We start from the raw sequence: 19508 nt of genomic DNA on the forward strand, positions 1-19508 counted from the left end.
ATTGTGGATACTAATGCCTACAGCACTAGGCTGAGTGCCTTGGAAGGGAAGTTTCACAGGAACAGCCTTGTGCCCTGGAATTTAAAGCCAGATATGGGCGGCCCTGAAATGAAGCGGTAGCAGCAAGCCTGCACCACTCCCCAGAGATGGGGGCCCTGCCTCAAGGGCAAAAGACCCCTCGGTGAAGGAGGGCCTGCTCTCATCCCCACGAAGTGGGTGCCCATGTCAGCCATAACAGAGTGCTGGGTTGGAGCTCTTGCAGACACACAGCAGTCCTGTGTGTGTGTGTGTGTGTGTGTGTGTGTGTGAGAGAGAGAGAGAGAGAGAGAGAATATGAGGTGAAGATTATGGCATGGCCCTTTCATGTAATTAATAAAACAACCTGCTCATTGAGGTGTTGGCAAAACCCCCCACCTCATTTGTTACCCCCAAACAATCCTATGAGATAAATAGGGCAGGTTTAAGATCCCCTTGTTTTACAGATAAGAAAATGCAGCTTAGAACCTTGTTGTCCAGTGTTCCACGAGCAGGTTGTCACAAAGCTGGAATAAAAAGCCAGACTACTCACCTCCTGACCCCACACTGCTGACCAAGTTTTGTGTAAATGTGGCTGGGTCCCCAGCAAAGGCCAAATTACTTCATATCAGTGACAGGGGGCAGGGGCTTGGGCTCTCAGTCTGTATCTAACATATCCCCCCAAAAGAAGTTTAACGCAGTGTTTGCTGAGCGTCCTCACCCCTAATATGTTTAGAAATTTATAGGAGAACTGTATCTCTCAGTCCCCACTGTTATCCACTGTTTTCTTCACAAGCCTTAGTGATATCCTGAAAAAGTGGATAAATGAATCTGAAAGTAGAAGGTGGTTTGATTTCCTGGTTGCAGTCTGAAGACATTTTAATTTGGGGAGCATTTGTGCTAACCCTGTGCATAACCATTCACTGCACAATATATTAGATTCTAATTGATCAAAGTGCTTTCATGGTATCAGAATGAAATCTAATTCTGACAAAGCAAACCCACGAACCAACTACAATAACACATCAGAAAACTAGGGTGATCTAATAATGCAGGAAATTCAAAATTGTATTTAGCATCATCTCAGCCAACTCCTTCCATTACAAGGAAATGGAGCTAACATTTTCTGGACACTAAATGCCAAAGAACTGCCTGGCACTGTTTACCCAACCCTGAGTTACATTGTTTAATTAACAGTTCTCCTTGTTTTCGAAGTAAACAGCTAAATCTTGAGAAGGTAACTGACTCCCAAAAGCTTGCAGAACTTGGATGAATTCATTCGCTGAACCATCATTTTATTTAGCACCTACAACACATGAGTCTACAGACCCCTGACTTGGTATTCTTTTCACTCTTCTGCTCTTGAATCTAGGTAGGTATGTTAAGCTAGAAGTTCCCAGGTACAAAATTTAGTACCTCCTTTTCTCCAAAGCTATTATCAGTTGCCAAATTAACATATTTCCAGGAGAGAGGACACTTTTCATTTTCAGGTCCTGTAGGGCACTCCACCACGTGCACACGTGCACATGCACTTACACGTTCTCTCTCGTGCACACAGGTACTCAGTCTCTCATACAACCTCGTACACACTTACTCTTAAATATATTCATTCTCATAATGTACACACGCACACGAAATACATGCACATACACACTAACACATGCACATTCTTGCACACACTTATTCCTACTCTCTCACACTGACATACATGCATGTACACACACAAACACATTCACACATACACTCTCTCTCACACACGCACGTATACTCCCTGCACTGCTTGGCGGGGTGTGCCCTCCTGCTTGCCCCTTACCCACACAGCGGTCACCTGTGCTGATGAAACCTACGCTTTGCCAGGGAGGATTCTATTTGTTCTTGGCTCTCGCTCTCTCCAGAGTTGACAGATGTTGTCCCTCTCTAGGTGAAGTCAGGTGAATTCAGTGCATGCTCAGCAGGACACAGCCCCGGGGCATCCCGAGGGCCTGGCCTGCCCGTGGGAAGCTGGCTCAGAGGTGGGGACAACACTGCCTTCTCCTCTCTGAATAATAAAGCACAGGCCCATCTCTGCCATCCATTGTCTGAGGCCGACTGCTACCCGTTGGTAAAGAGCCGCAAGCACCAAGATCGTCAGCAAGTCCTCAGTCTCTGAAGCACGGTTCTTTACCCCATGTATAATCATTACAGCAGCGACAGCTTCCTGGCAGGGGACTTGGGTCTTCCGTGGACTCAGTCGGCCTCCTGCCCAGACTTTGCAGTCAGGATCTCGGACGGCACCAGAGGGCACGTCTGTGACCTGAATCCATAGGGCTGTCCTGGGGTCCCCCAGAGAGGTGCTTTTCATTATTAATTAGGGTTCCAAAGAGGGGAACACCTCCAAGCCCTGTAGAGTCATGTTATTAATTCTCTTATAGTAAGTTAAGCACTAAATGATGTTTTCTCAGTCCCACACTATGGGTTGCTGTGTCTCTCCAGCACACAATGGCACCTCGTCTTCCGTTTTAAAATTCAGAATCCAGTTGAGGGGGCCAGTCACCCCCACCCCCTTACCTCCAGATGCCCGTGCTTCGTCAGCAGAGTGGAAGCACATGTCACTGCGTGCGTGGCCCTTAAAATGCACGCTTTGCTTTGTGTTTCTAGCCCAGCAGCCGGCGAGGGTAGGAGGGGGTGTGGTGGGGTGTCACCCCTTCTTTTTTGGACAAATGATAAAGGTGTGTACTGTCCTGTAGGCATGGGCTCCGGTTTGCTTAGTTTTCCAATTTTCCCCTCCTAGCTCACCAACGAAACTGGGCTGTCTTCATTTATCCCTCCCAAATTTCTGCATGATTGCTACATGTGAAACATGCCTTTTGGGCTGTCAAATGTGATTTTGGAAACAGGGGTCCTTTTTGTTTTCCTGATTATAAAATAATCACATGTGGAAAAGTTGGAAATTGCAGGAAAGCAATTACCTTCCATCCCGCCACACTGTGATAACCAGTCTTGGCATGTGTTCTGCTGCCACTTTGTGTTGTGTGTTTCTTATTTGTCCATGTTCTAGTTTGCTAATGCTGCAGAATGCAAAACACCAGAAATGGATTGGCTTTTATAATAGGGGGTTTATTAGGTTACACAGTTACAGTCCTAAGGACATAAAGTGTCCAAGGTAACTCATCAACAATCGGGTACATTCACTGGAGGATGGCCAATGGTGTCCAGAAAACCTCTTGTTAGCTGGGAAGGCATGTGGCCAGCGTTTGCTCCAAGTTCTGGTTTCAAAATGGCTTTCTCCCAGGATGTTCCTCTCTAGGCTTCGGTTCCTCAAAAATGTCACTTAGTTGCTCTTGGGCATTTGTCCTCTCTTAGCTTCTCTGGAGCAAGAGTCTGCTTTCAATGGCCATCTTCAGACTATCTCTCATCTGCAGGTACTCTCTCAGCTTTCTGTGCATTCTTCAAAGAGTCTCTCTTGGCTGTAGTAAGCTCACTCCTTCTGTCTGAGCTTATATAGTGCTCCAGTAAACTAATCAAGGCCCATGCCGAATGGGTGGGGCCACACCTCCATGGAAACTATCCAATCAGAGTTATCACCCACAGTTGAGTGGGGCACATTTCCATGGAAACAACCTAATCCAAACGTTCCAACTTAATCCCCACTAATATGTCTGCCCCCACAAGATTGCATCGAAGAACATGGCTTTTTCTAGGGGACATAATATATACAAACCAGTACAGTCCATCTCGCTTAATATGAAAGGAACTCTTCGAAATAAACAAAAAGTGCTCCTCCATCACTCCATTCACTTATGAGTGAAGAAAGCTTGACAAATCTGGCTATTCTATTAGCATGAATGTATGAAGAATATCAATTTTGTTGGTGCCAATGAGAAATTTACAGACATTAAGATTTGAAAACAAAAACTAATGTTATTAGTCATTACTGAGAGATTCCAGTATATAGGGTTTTTCCCCTTTTCTTTTTCAAAAGCTACCCTTTAAAGTGATTAAAAGTATTACTCTATTACTTTTTTCCCTTTTTTATATAGTAACATTTTTTATTTATTCTTTATTAATAAGTTTACATATACAAAGTTAAGAAAATACAAGGTTCACTGCCTGCATTTCTCTTCTGGTCATTATTGTTCATTTCATTTTGTGACTGTAATGAAAATAACCTTTGCTCTAAAGGAAGGGGAAGGGGTGTTAAAATAACGTTCCCCTTCAGTGTCAAATGCTTCGTGTATGTTGAGGGTTTTCGGTTGAAGCCCAGCTTCAGGCCAATTCTTTGGGAAAGCTGAGGAGTAGGAATAGTTTTCCATTCGGCCCCACGTTGAGACAAGGGGGTCGTGGCCCTTCTCCGTGGAGGGTGAGTCTCTGGAGAGAGGCAGCCGTGGGGTTAGCAGCCAGCACTTGGCCCCCAGGACGGGGATGGAGAGGTTAAGGGGCCTGTGTGGTCACCAGCTGCCCCCTTTCCTTTGCAGACTAATTACTGTGGACATTGGAAGAGCAGAGAGGGAGGTTCTTGAAGTCCTAAATGAAAACTCATAGAATTTAGGGCCCAAAGGCCCTTCAAATCATCAAGCACCTCCTTCTACAGCTGAAGAAATCGAAGTTGCAAAAGAATATAAAGTAGGTTGTCCAGGATCATCCCGGCAGCTTCAGGAGAGCTAAATAAAGCTTCTCCCAGGTCTCTGCTTCCAGAACTGTGCACTCAGAGTGGCCTGGCACAGCCTTCCCCAGTAAAGGATGGTCTTTCCAAGGGCAGCCTGAGAAATTGCCAGAGGCCCTTCTTACCTGGCTGGGTAGAGGAGGGAAACAAGCCAGGAGCGCTTCAAGGACATCCTTCCTTGTCCTTTCTTGAGGTGGGTGGCAGGCCAAGACTTGCCCAGCAGTGTCACATGCCCAGTTACACCCTTGTCCTCAGAGAGGTGGGCTGGCTGGCACTCGCTCTGGTGTCCTGGCTTTGGACCCTGAGTGTAATTGACATGAAAAGCCCCATGTTCACTTGCTCTCATCCCCACCACCGGTGGTGCCCGTGCTTCTCTCTACTGAGGCAGCACCCAGCCCTAACCTAATTCTTTTCTGGTTCTGCATCGTGCACAGGTCACCTCTGCCTTTAAATCGTACTTGACCATCGGCCACTGGCCAATGCTCCGGCCAGGGTACCAAGTCCACCCTTTCATGAAGTCAGGAGTCACAGGCCAAGTCCCCTGAATCCACAGTTCGCTGCCCCTTTGGAGTTCCTGTAATAAAAACAGTTCAGGTTTGCAAAGGCAGCCTCTTAGTGTTTCTGACCTTCCATTGTGACATCTTTCTCTTTGTCACTTAGCAGTGTTTCCTGTGAAGACTGCCCAGAGAGGGCTGATGAGAGAAAAATCATGGCAGAGTCTAATGGCACATTTGGGCCCATGGTGGTCTGTTTTCAACCTTTCAGCCTATTTTTGAAGCAAAATAGCATAACTGGCAGGCTTTGTTGGTTTAGGCCGTGGCAGTCAGAGCAGATTAAGGGACATTGTTATCCGTAAGTGGCTGTATTTGCATTGGGGGAAAGAGAAGCCAGCTTTACCATTTGAAGACCCCCTGCCCCTCTCAAAGCAGGAAGGAGATCATGTGGGGGGGGGGTCTCCTGTTTCCCTGAACTGGCTGGCGGTTCCCTGGGGTCCTTTAGAGACATTCATTGAATGGCAGAAAACTCGAGTGCTAAATCTGAGAAATCCCTGAAACCTGACAGTATTAGGAAATGGCCGTTTAGACTGAAAGAGCTGGAGGGGCCGTGGGGATTGGTTCCAGGTAGGCAGTGAGGAGAAGTTCTAGAAATTTCAAGACTCATCTCTAGCTGATCCCAGTTTATGGCTCAGGGGCAGTATTAGCACCATTTTGTTTGTTTGTTTTAAATAAGGGTATGTATTTAAACAGAACTTTGACATATGTTTTTGTTCTAATCTTATTGTACATGTAGGAAGTGGTTTTATCTCCTGTGAAGAGATATCCCTTATTTATAGATGAGAAATTTGCCCCCAATTTGCAAAAACAGGGTTTGATTGCCCTTTCTACATTACCCGTTTAGCATGAGACATCTCCCAACTTCTTTCTTTAGACCAGAGATCACACTTTTCATGTAAGCTGACAGCCGAGCCTAATAAGAAAGGAGCTGGTGATTCTTTTACCCCTTTACTCACTCCCTTCCAGTTTTCTGTCCTCTGCCCCAGAACTCAGAGGCAGGTGGGTCATAGAACCACCAATAATTATGCTTGAGCTCACCCTTACATGCAGCTATTCACCCATTGCCCTGGATTAGCTGTAATTTAGCCCCGATGATATCCATCAAGAATATGTGTGGAGCCTGATGCAGCCAAAGGAAGCAGCTCTCTTTTTCTTATTGCCTGTGGGGCTGTAGGTGGACCTCGGGCCAGGTTGTAGACCAGAGAGCAAGGTTCCTGTCACTTCCCCCTGTAATTATTGCCTACCATCGTTTCTTCTAGAAGGGTGAGAACTTGGGGGATGGAAGGGACAAATTCTTAACCTCCCAGGGTCTTCCAGAGTCCTACAAGATCTAAACCCACCTCTAAACCGTGGCTGGTACTTGAGATACGTGAGCCAAGGACTGCAAAGACTTTAAATTATTCTGTCACTTGTTTCTGCTTCACTGCTGATTTTCACGGAGATGTGTATTTTAGAGCTCACCTCTATTCTTGGAATGAAAGATTTTTTTCATCCTGGTTGGATTTTAGGCTTCAAGAGCAGATAAGTGAGTGAGTTTCTCTTTGCTTTCCTTCCTCCCTCCATCTCCCCAACCTTTCCTTCCACCCTTCTTTCTTTTTACCTCATGGTTCCTGAGAGAGAAGCTTATCCTTGGTACCTGTATTGAAAGGAAGATAAATGAGTTCTAAAACATACCTCTTAAGGTTAGCAACTATGCACTCTTTTTTTAACTTTTTATTTTGAAATACTCTCAAACTTACAGGTCAGTTACAAAAATAATATGAACCCCATACTGAGAACCTAAACATACCCCTCACCCCCACATTCCCAGATACGCCAGTGTTAATATTTTATCACATTTGCCATATCATTCTGTCCATCCACTCACCTACTTACCTACCTATGTAACTACATATATCTGTCTATCAGTCCATCTTCTGGACACGTCAGTGTTGTTTCTATACATCATCCTCCTTGAACACTTAGTACTGCCATGCACATTTCCTAAGAATAAGACTGTTCACTTAGGTAGCCACTTAGGTGATTAACAAGTTCAAGAAAGTTAACATTGATATAAAGCTTACAGTCGGTATTCCAATTTTTTCGTATGTCCCAATAGTGTCCCTTTGAGTCTGTTCTCCCTTGTTAGATCCCATCCATGATTGCATATTGCATTTAATAATCATTGCCTCTTTAATTCCTTGTTCTTTCTTTCTTTCTTTTTTTTTTTAATTGTGGGAACATCTATGCAACATAAAATTTCCCATCTCAACCACTCCCAAGTATACCATTCGGTGGGATTAATCATATTCACAATATTTCAATGCCCTCACCACCTTCTGTTACTAAAACTTTCCCATCTTCCCAAACAGAAACCTTACACCAATTTTGAATTAATTCCCCATCCCCCCTGCCCCTCAACCCTGGCAATCTGATTTCTAATTTCCATCTCTATAAGCTTGCATTTTCTCCAATATTTTTGTGATAGTATCATGGGGCTTAATTTTTTTAATTAAATTTTATTGAGATATATTCACATACCATGCAGTCATACAAAGCGTATATTCTGTTGTTCACAGTACCATTATATAGTTGTGCAGTCATCACCAAAATTAATTTTTGAACATTTTCATTACCACACACACACAAATAATAAAAATTAAAGTGAAAAAGAACAATTAAAGTAAAAAAGAACACTGGGTGCGTTTTTTGTTTGTTTGTTTTTTGTTTTGTTTTGCCCCCATTTTTCTACTTATCCATCCACACACTGGACAAAGGGGAGTGCGGTCCATATGGCTTTCCCGATCACATTGTCACCCCTCATAAGCTATATTTTTATACAGTTGTCTTCAAGATTCAAGTGTTCTGGGTTGTAGTTGGATAGTTTCAGGTATTTATTGCTAGTTATTTCAATTCATTAGAACCTAAAAAGAGTTGTCTATATTGTGCGTAAGAGTGCCCACCAGAGTGACCTCTCGGCTCCTTTTGGAATCTCTCTACCATTGAAGCTTATTTCATTTCCTTTCACATCCCCCTTTTGGTCAAGAAGATGTTCTCCATCCCATGATGCCGGGTCTAGATTCCTCCTCGGGAGTCATATTCCACATTGCCAGGGAGATTCCCTCCCCTGGGTGTCAGATCCCACGTAGTGTGGAGGGCAGTGATTTCACCTGCCAAGTTGGCTTAGCGGGGCTTAATTTTAACATCCTAAATCTGTACCACTCTCGTTTGCCTTGGTACCAATTTAACTTCAATAGTATATACCAACTGTGTTCCTATAAACCTCCGTTCCCCCCACCTTTATGTAGTTTTTGTCACAATTATGTGTTTATACATTATGAGTCCAAAATCACTGATTTCTTATTACATTTCATGCGTTTGCCTGGAGGAAGTAAAAACTGGAGTTTCAAACCAAAACTATAATGACATTGGTATTTATATTTGCCCATGTTGTACCCTCACTACAGATCATTATTTGTTCATGTGGCTTCAGTCTGTTTTCTAGTGTCCTTTCCTTTCAACCTGTAGATCTCTCTTTGGCATCTCTTGTAAGGCCGGTCTAGTAGTGACAAACTTTCCTCAGCTTTTGCTTATCTGCCAGTGTCTTAATTTCTCCCTCATTTTTGAAAGACAGTTTTGCCAGAAACAGAATTCTTGGTTTACAATTTTTGGCTGTCAGGATTTTAAATATAGTCATCCCACTTCCTTCTTGCCTCCATGGTTTCCTATTAGAAGTTGGTGCTGTTGGGGCCCCTTGGAATGTGATGTGTTGCTTCTGTCTTGCGACCTTTAGAATTTTCTTCTTCTCTTTGACATTCGACAGTTCATTATACGCCATGTGGGTCGATTTGAGTTTATGCTGTTTGGAGTTCTTTGATCATCTTGGATGTAAATATTCATGTCTTTTGTTAGATTTGGGAAGTTTCCAGCCATTATTTCTCTTAATATTCTCTCTGCCCCTTTCTCTCTTTGTTCTCTGTTTCAGCATCCCACTTGATGGTATCCCACAGGTTCCTCAGACTCTGTTCATTTTTCTTCATCCATTCTTCTTTCTGCTCTTCAGACTGGATGATTTCAATTGTCTTATCTTCAGGTTCACCGATTCTTTCTTCTGCCAGCTCCAATCTGCTGTTGAACCCCTCTAGGGAATTTTTAATGTCTGTTAACCATGAACTTCAGCTCTGGGTCCTTTCCATAATTTCCATCTCTTTTTCAATATCCTCTGTGACATCATTTTCCTGACTTCTTTTAATTCTTTGCCCATATTTTCTTTTAGGTCTTTAAGATATTTAGAATTTTTTTTTAAGTCTTTGTCTTAGGTCTGATCCTCCTCATTGATGGTTTCTAATGCCTTAATCTTCTCCTTTGCCCCCCCTTCCTGTTTCTTTTTATATTTATATTGAAATCCACACATTTTTGACATTTTAACGTATTATCGCTGGAATTTAGACTCTGAGGCATCTGTTCCTTAAACTTGCATCCAGCTAGTGCTATGACAGAGCTTTCCTTGAATGCCAGGAGCCAACAAAAAAGGAGGAGGAGGAGATGGAGAAAGAAATCCTTTTCCTAATCTTTGCAGATTGACCTGTGTGAGTTCTCTCCTTCAAGGCTTATGCATACAATGAGTTGAAAGAATAGCCCCAGGCAAATCGTAGGAGCTTCCCTGATCCTTTCTGCATGTGCGTCTTGTCTTGGGCATGTACATGTGGCCCTAGGAATTCCCCTGTTTACCCAAATACAAATGTCCCCTCTTTCCAGGGAAAAGTTTCCTCACAGTCCAGGGCACTGCACCGTATGTCCTATAACCAGAAATCCCTTACCCCAGCAGCACAACTTGCAAGCTCTCCCACAGTGTCCCTTAGTACAGCTCTGTGACTCACCGTCTATACACAGGGCGAATTCTAGGGTGGCACATCCCTCCAGCCACTTCAGACAGCCTGGGCTACACATGCCAGCTCCTAGTATATGCACAAGGGTTACTTTGCTCCCTCCAGTACCAGGACCACAGATCTGCACAGGGATCACGGGCCAGCTCTGTGATCATGGGTATTCCCTCCCCAGGGTGCCGTGAGATCATACTGTCTTGAAGTAGCCTTTTTCTTGATTCTGTGCTCACCTGGTTACTGCAGTCTTTTAGCTGTTTTGTGGAGTTTTTAGAAAGATGGTTCTGCCAGTTCTTTTTAGTTGTTCAAGGCTTCGGGATGGAGCACTGAAGCATCTCATTCCACCATCTTGATTGGGGTGGGCTATGCTCCTTACTTTTTATTAAAATCCACCCAATAGATAAAGTTGTGGATATTAGTTGTGGAAGAACATCACTGCTAAAATGGTGGGAAGACTGGCGGATTCTCAGAGAGCAATGAAGGAGCTGGGTGGTGGCTGAGGCCACCTTTTCTTTGAGCCCATCGACGCTTTGTGGTCTGTGTGCCCATTTCTCTTTTTCATCCAGTCATTACACATTTATCATGCACCTGCCCTGGGCCAGTTCACAGTCCCAACAGGGCAGAAACGCACAGTGACATTACAGCCCACTGAGGCCCAAACGTGAAGGCACATAATGCACAGAGGAAAGAGCTCCCAACTTTACCAAAGGGAGGGAGGGAAAACCAGCTCTTGAAGGATGAGTGGGCATGAGTCCATCCAGGGGAGAAAAAAAGGTAGGAAGGAAGAAAATGGCAGGCCATGTATATGTGACAGAGCAAGGGGGTTTGGGAATGAGGAATAAGTTAGCGTAGGCAGGAGTAGGAGCAGAAGTAATGGGAGGCAAAGCTGGAGAGCTGGTCAAAGGGCAGACTGAAGGGCCTGGTGGGCCTTGCTGAGAAGGTGGCCTCCCATCCATTGACCATGGGGACCCTTTGAAGACCCTTCTGTAGAGAAACGAACTGTTCTTTCTTGGGAAATAGTGGCAAGGAGGCAGATGGGTTGAAGAGGTGAGAGCCCCACACTCGTGTCCCAGATCAGGACTCTGAAGAGCAGAGCCTGAGGCAAAGACTCAGGTATTGATGTTTCATGAGGCGGTGGGTTATGCAAGCCCAGGGCCGTGAGAGTGAAAGAAAGAGGAGGATTGAAGCAGGGATGGAAGCAAGATGATGTGATGGTGCCTCACAGCCTCTGGACACTGCAGTGCCCAGCTCTGGGTTCACTGGGTACTCTGCGGTCCCCTGGAAGCTGTGCACAGAAGAATGGTACTTTGGTATAGTCCGAGAGAGAAAAAAGTTGGGAGGTTTATCTGCCCAGCACCCTCCATTTTCTGCTTCCCATTGGCCTTGGTTCACCTCCCAAGGAGCTAGGGCCCTGTACTTCCAGGTGGCTCTTCAGGAAGGGGCCTCCCCGGCCACAGCCCGTGATGGACGTTCCCTCCCGGCTGACAGTGGCGGGCAGCCTGGCTCGTGTGGGCGCTGACTGAGGAGGAGAGAGAAGAGCAGGCAGGCGGGGCGGTCTGAGACGGCACATACGGTCTGTGTCACCCTTCAGGCAGGGAGCTCAGCTCAGAGATGATGACATTCTTTCAAGCAGGGGGTGACAGATGCCACAATGAATGGAGGAGGCCTGCATTCAGTAGAGTCGACAGGCCCAACCTCAACCCTTCAAGGGGTTAGGCCACAGCGGTGGTCAGTGAGGGGCTTCAGTGGCTAGCTTTGGTCAAAGCTTGCTATATGGCCTTGTGTTTCTTAAAGAAAAAGCCAAAATTCATCACTGTATATTAGTAAAGCCATGGAGTGGGCCAATCGTCTGCACGTAGGTGGAAGCTGCAAGTTTAATAAATGATTACAACCCCATGGCAGTCAAGTAAAGAATTAGATGCGAAGGGTACTTTTTAGGACTCTTATTGTTGTAAACGAAAGAAGCCCAGCTTTACTAGTTTGGGTCAAAGTGGGGATCAACTGGCTCTGGAAACCCAGGGAAGGGCTGGGAAGCCCCTGAGCTCAGACGTAACGGAACCAGCGAGCGGTACAGACCCTGCCAGACACTCACCTTCTCGTAGGGACAACTTCTCTTTGCTCCCTCCGGAGCCTGATCCCCTCCACACAGCGGCCCCACACTGGCTTCTGTAGCTCACTGCCTGGATTCTGCAGAGGGATGGGCTCTCGCCCACCACTCAGCGCTTCCTAGAGGAGAACTCCACTAGCCCTGTGCTCCCACTTGGAGACATCCACTTTGGGTGGGGCTGCAGAGTTATTAAAAACAAAAACGCGACAAAGGCAGGTGACAAGGTGCATTGCAGATGAGGGGAAACGCCGCCCAGGACAAGGGATGTGTGTGTCTGAAGCAGGGAGCAAGATGTGGCTGAGAAGACAAGCTCAGAGATGTAACCCCCAACCCCAAACTCAGATTGCTGCCATTCGCCAAGGAAATTCCCAGACCTCTAATTCACAGGGGGAAGAGCTCCTGACTCTCCAGTCCTGCTTTCTCCTTCCCCGCCTGCTGCAGACCCACACTAGTGTTGCTTTAGATGGAATTGTTTTCCTAACACTCCCTCCCTCGTCAAGCTCTAAATACCTTACTACCAGTTTTGCAAATGCACCTGCCTGCAGCTACAATCAGAAAAGCTGAAGACACACAGACTCACTGAAAACACTGCTTGTTGCTCTAGCCTGTGCTTGCCTTTTCCTTAGCACCACCCCCCCTTTTTCCCTCCTGTAAATGAACTTAGGTAGATTTAAATTTTAATCAGTTTGGTTGCTTTTAATGAGAATTTAAATTGAAGTGGAGACTGAAAGCATTACAGGGCAGCAGCTTGCTCAGCTGAGACATCTCGGAGGCATTCCCCGTGGCCCTGGAGCTAGGGGGTGGGGGATGGCAGGCTAGGGAATGATGCTGAGTACAGGGTCCCTGCAACTCCATTTTAAGATATTTGTAGATGGTGGGGTTCTTGGAGTAGAGAATTTTCTTGGACCTTGGTCTCTGAGTCAGAGGGGAAGCTTTCTAGGGAGCTGTCTTCATTCAGTTCTTGCATCTGGGTTTGGGTAAGGGAAGGGTGGTGGGATGCTGGGGAGTGTAGTGTCCTCACCCCTGCACGTTCCCCTCCCACTTTAGACCTCCCCATGGGTTGGGGAAAGGCAAGCAGGGGTGTGCTTCATTTAAAAAACCTTAGCATCCTGATTCTTAAACACAAAAGGTAATGTACGTTGAAGAGAGAAGGGGATTCTTGAAACCCCTTGATGGCAAGAGTTGAGCATTACGGTGTAGTAGCAACGGTGCAAGCTTTGAAGCCAAACAGACTTGTTTATTTTACCTTGATTGTGTATACTTTAAATTTTTAGTCTTTAGTTCTGAAACATATCAATTATATGGAGGAGTCTAGAAAATAAGTCATCCATATACTTAGCACCCAGATTTCTATGTTAATAGTTGGCTGTATTTTTTAACAGAGACATGAAATATTACAAACATAGCTAAAGCCCCACCCACTTCCCCAAACCCTCCCTCCTTCCTCATAGATAGTCAGTATCCAGAAGTTTGTGTATATCATTCCCAATGCATATTTTTGTACTTTTGCTGCAAATGTCCATGTGCATAAATGCCTATTTGCATAACATTGCTTTGCAACAGATTTACAAAAATGGCATGGAACCATACAAATTCTACAGTCAGCGGTGGGCCCTGCAACCCAAAGGCAAGGTTATCTGTAGAACGAATAAGCCCAAAGTACAGGTTCCTGCCAGTTCATTCAGGCCCCCAGGCTACATGAGAACAACTGTGTTGCAGGCATCTGTGTGTTGGGGGGTGGGGGGAGTGAGTGTGTGTAGCTCCAGGATGGTGGTTGGCAGAAGGGAGAACGTGATGGTTGCAGGGCAGTGGGATCCTATGCTGCTGGGGTGGTGAATAAAGGTAGCTCAGCATGCTGAGGGCTTGGCAGGTGCTACTTGAGCCAGGACTTGAAAGTAGAGGGTGTTCCAGGCAGAGAGAACAGCACATGTCAGTGTAGAAAGTTCCGAGTGGAAGTAGGAGACCATCGGGAAGCTGGCAGCAGCTCACCATCTAAGAAGACATTGAGAGGATGGCGTGTGGGGAGTGTCCAGACAAAGCTGGAGAGGTCTGCAGGGCACAGGTTTTGGAGGCCATCTGGCTCCCAGGGTGCTGGGCTGAGTTTGAGAGACCCTAATCCCTGAGCTCTTAATCTCAGCTCTGCGGTGTATCCTGTCTGGGCAGATCACTGTATCTCGTGTGCACGGGTGTCCTCACCTGTGAAATAGAAATGCTGATAATATACCTGTCTCTTCAGATTCTGGGGGGATTAAATGAGTAAACAGGTGTAAAGGACTTTAAGCAGTGTCAGGTTCAGATAGCAAACACTAGCTAGAGGTGGTGCAGGTTTTATAATGTTTTATTCCTGAGTGGATGATGGCATTGATCAGACAGTGGTCAATGACTTGATCAAAACTTCAATTTTGAAAGATCCCTGGTGCTGTGGATGGGGTGGGAGCCAGAACCAGCTCCAGTTTCTGTCTGCTTTCTGTCTGCACTGTCCTCTCCCCTTCTCCCTCTCCCTCTTCCTTCCTTCCCTTCCTTCCTTTCCTCTACCACACCCCCCTGACACCCACCCACACAAGTGTCATATATATATAATGCTTTCAGGAGTGATGTCTCAGTCTTGACCACTCTCTGTGTCCCTCTGACTACTCTCTCTCTCCATCTTCCCCTCTTCTCCCTTCTTCCAGCAATTACTTGGTTGTATTCCCACCCCCACCCTCCAAACTAGCAGCTGGTTTCCTCAAAACTTGCATTTGGCTCATGATTGCCTAGACACCAACACTGACTAACCTTTTTTGTTCTAAAGCCCTAGGCCATCTGGCAGAATCTCTCTGTGCACAGGATTCTGTGTTCCCAAGAGAGGATCTGGTAGGCTCAGCTTGTCTTCCTGAGCCTATGAATGGGGGTCCCCAGGTCAGACATACACCCTCTGCAGATGCCCGTGCGTGCTCGCTGGGGGCCCTGAGTGGCATTGAGTTCCGGAGAAGGGGGTGTGTGGGGGCAAGAATGACTTGTCACAACCAGTACAAAGATTATATCAGAGAACCCTGCACATTGACTTAAACCTGGGAGGTGATCCGAAATTTGGCACAAGCTACAAATGAGAAGTCATGATTTCTAAATTATTTTTAGTCACCTCTGCAGTAGTTCAAGGGTACACATCTCTGAAATAATGAATTGAGCGTCTTCCAACCACACCAAACATGGCATGAAATTGAACTTTCAGTCCAAATGTTCATTTAACTCATACATGAAAGTACAGAGGTGTAGAGAGGGCCCCCAGCGAGCAGGCACGGGCATCTGCAGAGGGTGTTCGTAAGAGGCGGACTTACGAACAAAATCATCCTGGTGCATAAAATGGAGACTATAGACTCAGCTGTTTTCCAGTCATGCAGACTTTGGATACGGGATTTTGAAATAACCATTTTCCTGTGCCCCCAAATTGAGAGCCAGATGTAAAAGTCCTCACCAGGGCTGTGAATGGTGGGGTCGGATCATGAAACTGGGCTCACAGCCCCACAGGCAGCTGGCCCACCAAGTTAGAGCCCACGGCCCCTCCGGCCAGGGCAGCACTCACAGAATTTCCCAACCAAGTAGAAGATCCCTTCTCTTTTCATTCAGTCCCCTCCCCTGCTCTGTGTGCTCTGTGGCTGCTTGTCTCAATCCCCTTATCCCTTGTGGTCTTAAGTCACCAAACCAGCTGTTATTAGATTTGTCTGGAGTATCTGAGAGCAGACTTAGGATGGGAAAACCTTGTCCCACTTTTGTGCAACTGGAAAACATTACAGAACTCACATCTTTCAAACTCAAAAAAAAAAAAAAATCAACACACAAACTCCAGCTGGCGCAACTTAGTTATGGGGCAACGTGAAATGCTTCAAGAGGAACAGAGCGTGAGCTTGCTTCCTCTGCACTGGTGGTTGTGATTTAGAAAATGTGCCACAAAATTCAGTGCCTGCAAATGCAGGAAAGGGATTTTGTTGTGTATTTAATAAAGGTAAAACTCTTGAGCGTTTCAGTCCTAATCAAATTTTACACTTAATCTTCTTTTCACTTTTGTCTACCCGGATCTTTTCATTATCTCTCCAGCTGCGGAGTTAATCAGTCCATAGTGTGGGAAACTCTCATGGTCTGAATTAGGTGGGATCCAGTTCTGACATTGCTAGAAAGATTGGCAAGAGCCGAGGATGTTTGTGTTCCTCAGGGACAACTTAGAGTCTCCGGATAAGTATTCTAGTCCAACTTTGGGCTTTCCTTCCCTGAACTTTCTCCCTCAAAAGGAGAATGAGCCAAAAGCGATGTGTTGGGTCCCTGGTAATTACAAAGCATGGATGATACCTTAGAACAGTTACCCATAAGCTATCATTTGGCAGTCAGTAATATGTTGCTGTACACTGTCTCTTCTTGCAAAAATGTACAGCAGCAATATAAATGCTTTTGTCCTCAAAATCGAGCTAGATTTTTTTTTACATTTTATTTTATTTTAGGAGTTAGATTGCCAAACTCCTACAATGTCCATTTTAAGAACTGCTATTTATGTAACCTTTAGCTCCTAGGAGGGATTTTGTCCTTATGTGACAGCAGATTGTTGGATGAATGAAGGGAAAAGAGAAATGCCTTCTCCTCCTCTCCCCTCTTTAGAATAAGAAGATCTATCTGGACATCATTCACACCTACATGGAAGTACATGCAACTGTTTATGGCTCTAGCACAAAATATATTCCCAGTTACGTGAAAAATCATGGTATTCTCAGCGGACGGGATCTGCAATTTCTTCTCCGAGAGACCAAGGTAAGCTTTTAGTGTTGGGTTTTTGTTTTTTGTTTTTTGTTTTTTTTTGGTAAAATTTCAACGCTGGTTTTGTTTACAGGCTTGTTTCCAGTGGTGTTGAAAATGGGGTCAGAGTCTTGCTTTCTTTTTGTTTGTTTGTTGTTTGTTTTGGTTCGTTTTTCTTTTGCTTTCTTTTTAATGCTGCATTATCTCTTCAGGTTAATTCTGGGTGTGGTTTTCTAGACCCAGCTATAACTTGAGAGTTACTGAATTGTGGAAGGAGGTTGCTACAGGTTTTGTTCATTTGTTTGCCAGTTGTCATGTGAGGGACTGGGCATCTAGTAGGAAACTGGGAAGGTAAGGCCCTGGCCGGAGGGATGGACCTTCTGATAGAATGCCAGCTTTCCCACTAAGCTGGGGGCATTTGACTTACCCACCCTCCCCCATCACTACTGTCCAAGGACATAGTCCCCCGTCAGCTTTTTCGCACACCTGCTCATTCCACACACATGTATTGGACTGAACCAGTTCATATGAAGGTAGAGTCACTGTGAGGTTGAGAAGCAGGGACAGCATCATGGAAGATGCAAGAGACGGAGGAGTTACGGGATGTGGATGGACCTGGCATTTGAGACAGATGGACGTGAGAGTCAAGTTGTGGAGGTTGGGGTGATACATTCAGGAGAAAACTAGAAACCTACTCAGCTAGTCTAGGTGTTGGAAAATAGTGGAAGATAAAGTCTGATAGGGAGATGGGGTTCTGATTGTCAAAGACATGGGCAGGAGTTCACACCACCTGGTGCCACTGGAATGGTGAGGATCGCTCTGCAGAGCATGGCGCGATGCACGTGGTCTTGTGGCTCCATGGGGACGTACACCCAGCATCCAGTCTGATTAATGGTCTGTGTTCCTTCTGTGATTCTGCTATGGAAGTGCCAAATGAAGTTGAGGGATTGGTAAATAAGCCAGAGCCTGGCTTTGAAGGGTTGGCTGGCACTTTAACGTAGTAGATAAACTCTACTGTGCTCATTAAAAAGCTCATATATGAATTTAACAAATATTTACTGAGTAGCTCCTATGTGCCGGGCACTGTGCAAGGGATACAATGGTAAACAAGACCAGTGGGATCTCTGCCTTGGTGCTTCCTAAAACATAGAGAAGCTTGTTATCAAGAGTGAGTTTTCCAACTCTGGTCTCTGGCTCATTTTGTAAGGGAGGAAGGTTGACCAAATGGACTTCTATGGCATAATTGCAATTTCTAATCATTGTAGACTTGGCTTTTAGAAAGTGTATTTGCCTATGCCATCACGTTTGGTTCTCACAATGGCCTTTAGAGGAAGGTAGGGTAGGTTTTATTGTTTGTTTTGTTGTATAAGTGAGGAAATAGGCCAGAGACTTTGAATTTCCCAAAGTCACAGGGTCAAGGAAGTCTTAGAGGCAGCTGTGACTCCCAGTTTTGTTTTGTTTTGTTTTTTTTAATTACAAATACAAGCTCTGCTAGGCTCTCAGCCTACCATCCTTTTACATAAACACCCAACTTTAACAACACTTAATGGATGCCTACCAGCCAAAGGATATGTATCTCCTTTTTGCCCCAGTGTCTCTCTCTATAAATGCATTTGATCATTTCTACCTCCAAGTCATCTGTGCAACATCAGAGTAAGCAGTTTGACTATTCTGTAGTTCCTTGGACACAGACCTGGTTTGTTTTCATTAAGGTTTTATTTCCTTTTGCGTCATTTACAGTCTGATGACTTGGTGGTAACCCAGAGTGAAGTTGCGTCCCCACGTTGCACTGTCTGCCTTCCGTTCACCTTCTGCCGTAGGTTGACATTTTAGAGTCGTCACAATGTCCGGGCCCCTTGGTGGCAATGCTATTTTTGCCATTTCCCTCATTTTACTTTTCCTCACATAGATGGTGGAAAAAGCTCAAGGTCCTTTTAAAATAACATTCAGCAGAGCTGTTTCTCAGCAGTGTGTCATTATTGTCTCGCACACTTCTATTAACCTAACCTCATGAATGTCTTACTCAGCCTTGCAAATTTTAAAAAGAACCTTTGCTTACCTACCACCCATTTACCCTGCCAGAGAATGGGAAGGAGGCCAAGGCTGAGTTCCCTCATGTCCAGGAGAGGACAGGAGGCCCAAGCTGCGAGATCAGTGACTGCCTGGGTAGTGGCTTGAATTTTGAGTGTGGGGGACGTGACATGAGCCTTGAAAAACTGGTGCCTTTTGAGGATGTCACCTATCTCATTAGGTATCGCTTGTTGATCTGACTAGAATATATTAAAATACCCTGAGTGGAGTTGTGACTAAAACAGTTGGCAAATATGATGCAAACGAGGCAATGCATCACCAAAGAGTCCCCGTCTACCCAGAATGCAGCAGTGGGCGCTAAAATGAATGAATCTGGGGCTTTGAAATGATGACACTAAAGACCAGTCAGCCTTTGTATTTATAACCTTCTCTACCTCTAACTCCTTCCCCTGTGTCTCTGAGCAGTTTAAAAGCAATTTATTCGAATCTGCGTTGGAAGTGGAGAACTGGCTGTGCAGGGAGGCAAATGCCTGGGG

At 45.4% G+C, this 19508-nt stretch overlaps 1 protein-coding gene across 5 annotated transcripts in view; it reads left to right on the plus strand.

Annotated features, from left to right (window-relative positions):
* MGAT5 (alpha-1,6-mannosylglycoprotein 6-beta-N-acetylglucosaminyltransferase) overlaps positions 1 to 19508 on the plus strand; it is a 367093-nt gene that overhangs the window by 301701 nt on the left and 45884 nt on the right. For all 5 annotated transcript variants that reach the window (XM_037850477.1, XM_037850476.1, XM_037850478.1 and 2 more), the window contains one exon: positions 16807 to 16956. In XM_037850477.1, the coding sequence (XP_037706405.1) occupies positions 16807 to 16956 (150 nt within the window). The remainder of the gene's footprint in view (positions 1 to 16806; positions 16957 to 19508) is intronic.

The sequence above is a fragment of the Choloepus didactylus genome, chromosome 9 (genome assembly GCF_015220235.1).
Source record: "Choloepus didactylus isolate mChoDid1 chromosome 9, mChoDid1.pri, whole genome shotgun sequence".
Classification (NCBI taxonomy): domain Eukaryota; kingdom Metazoa; phylum Chordata; class Mammalia; order Pilosa; family Megalonychidae; genus Choloepus; species Choloepus didactylus.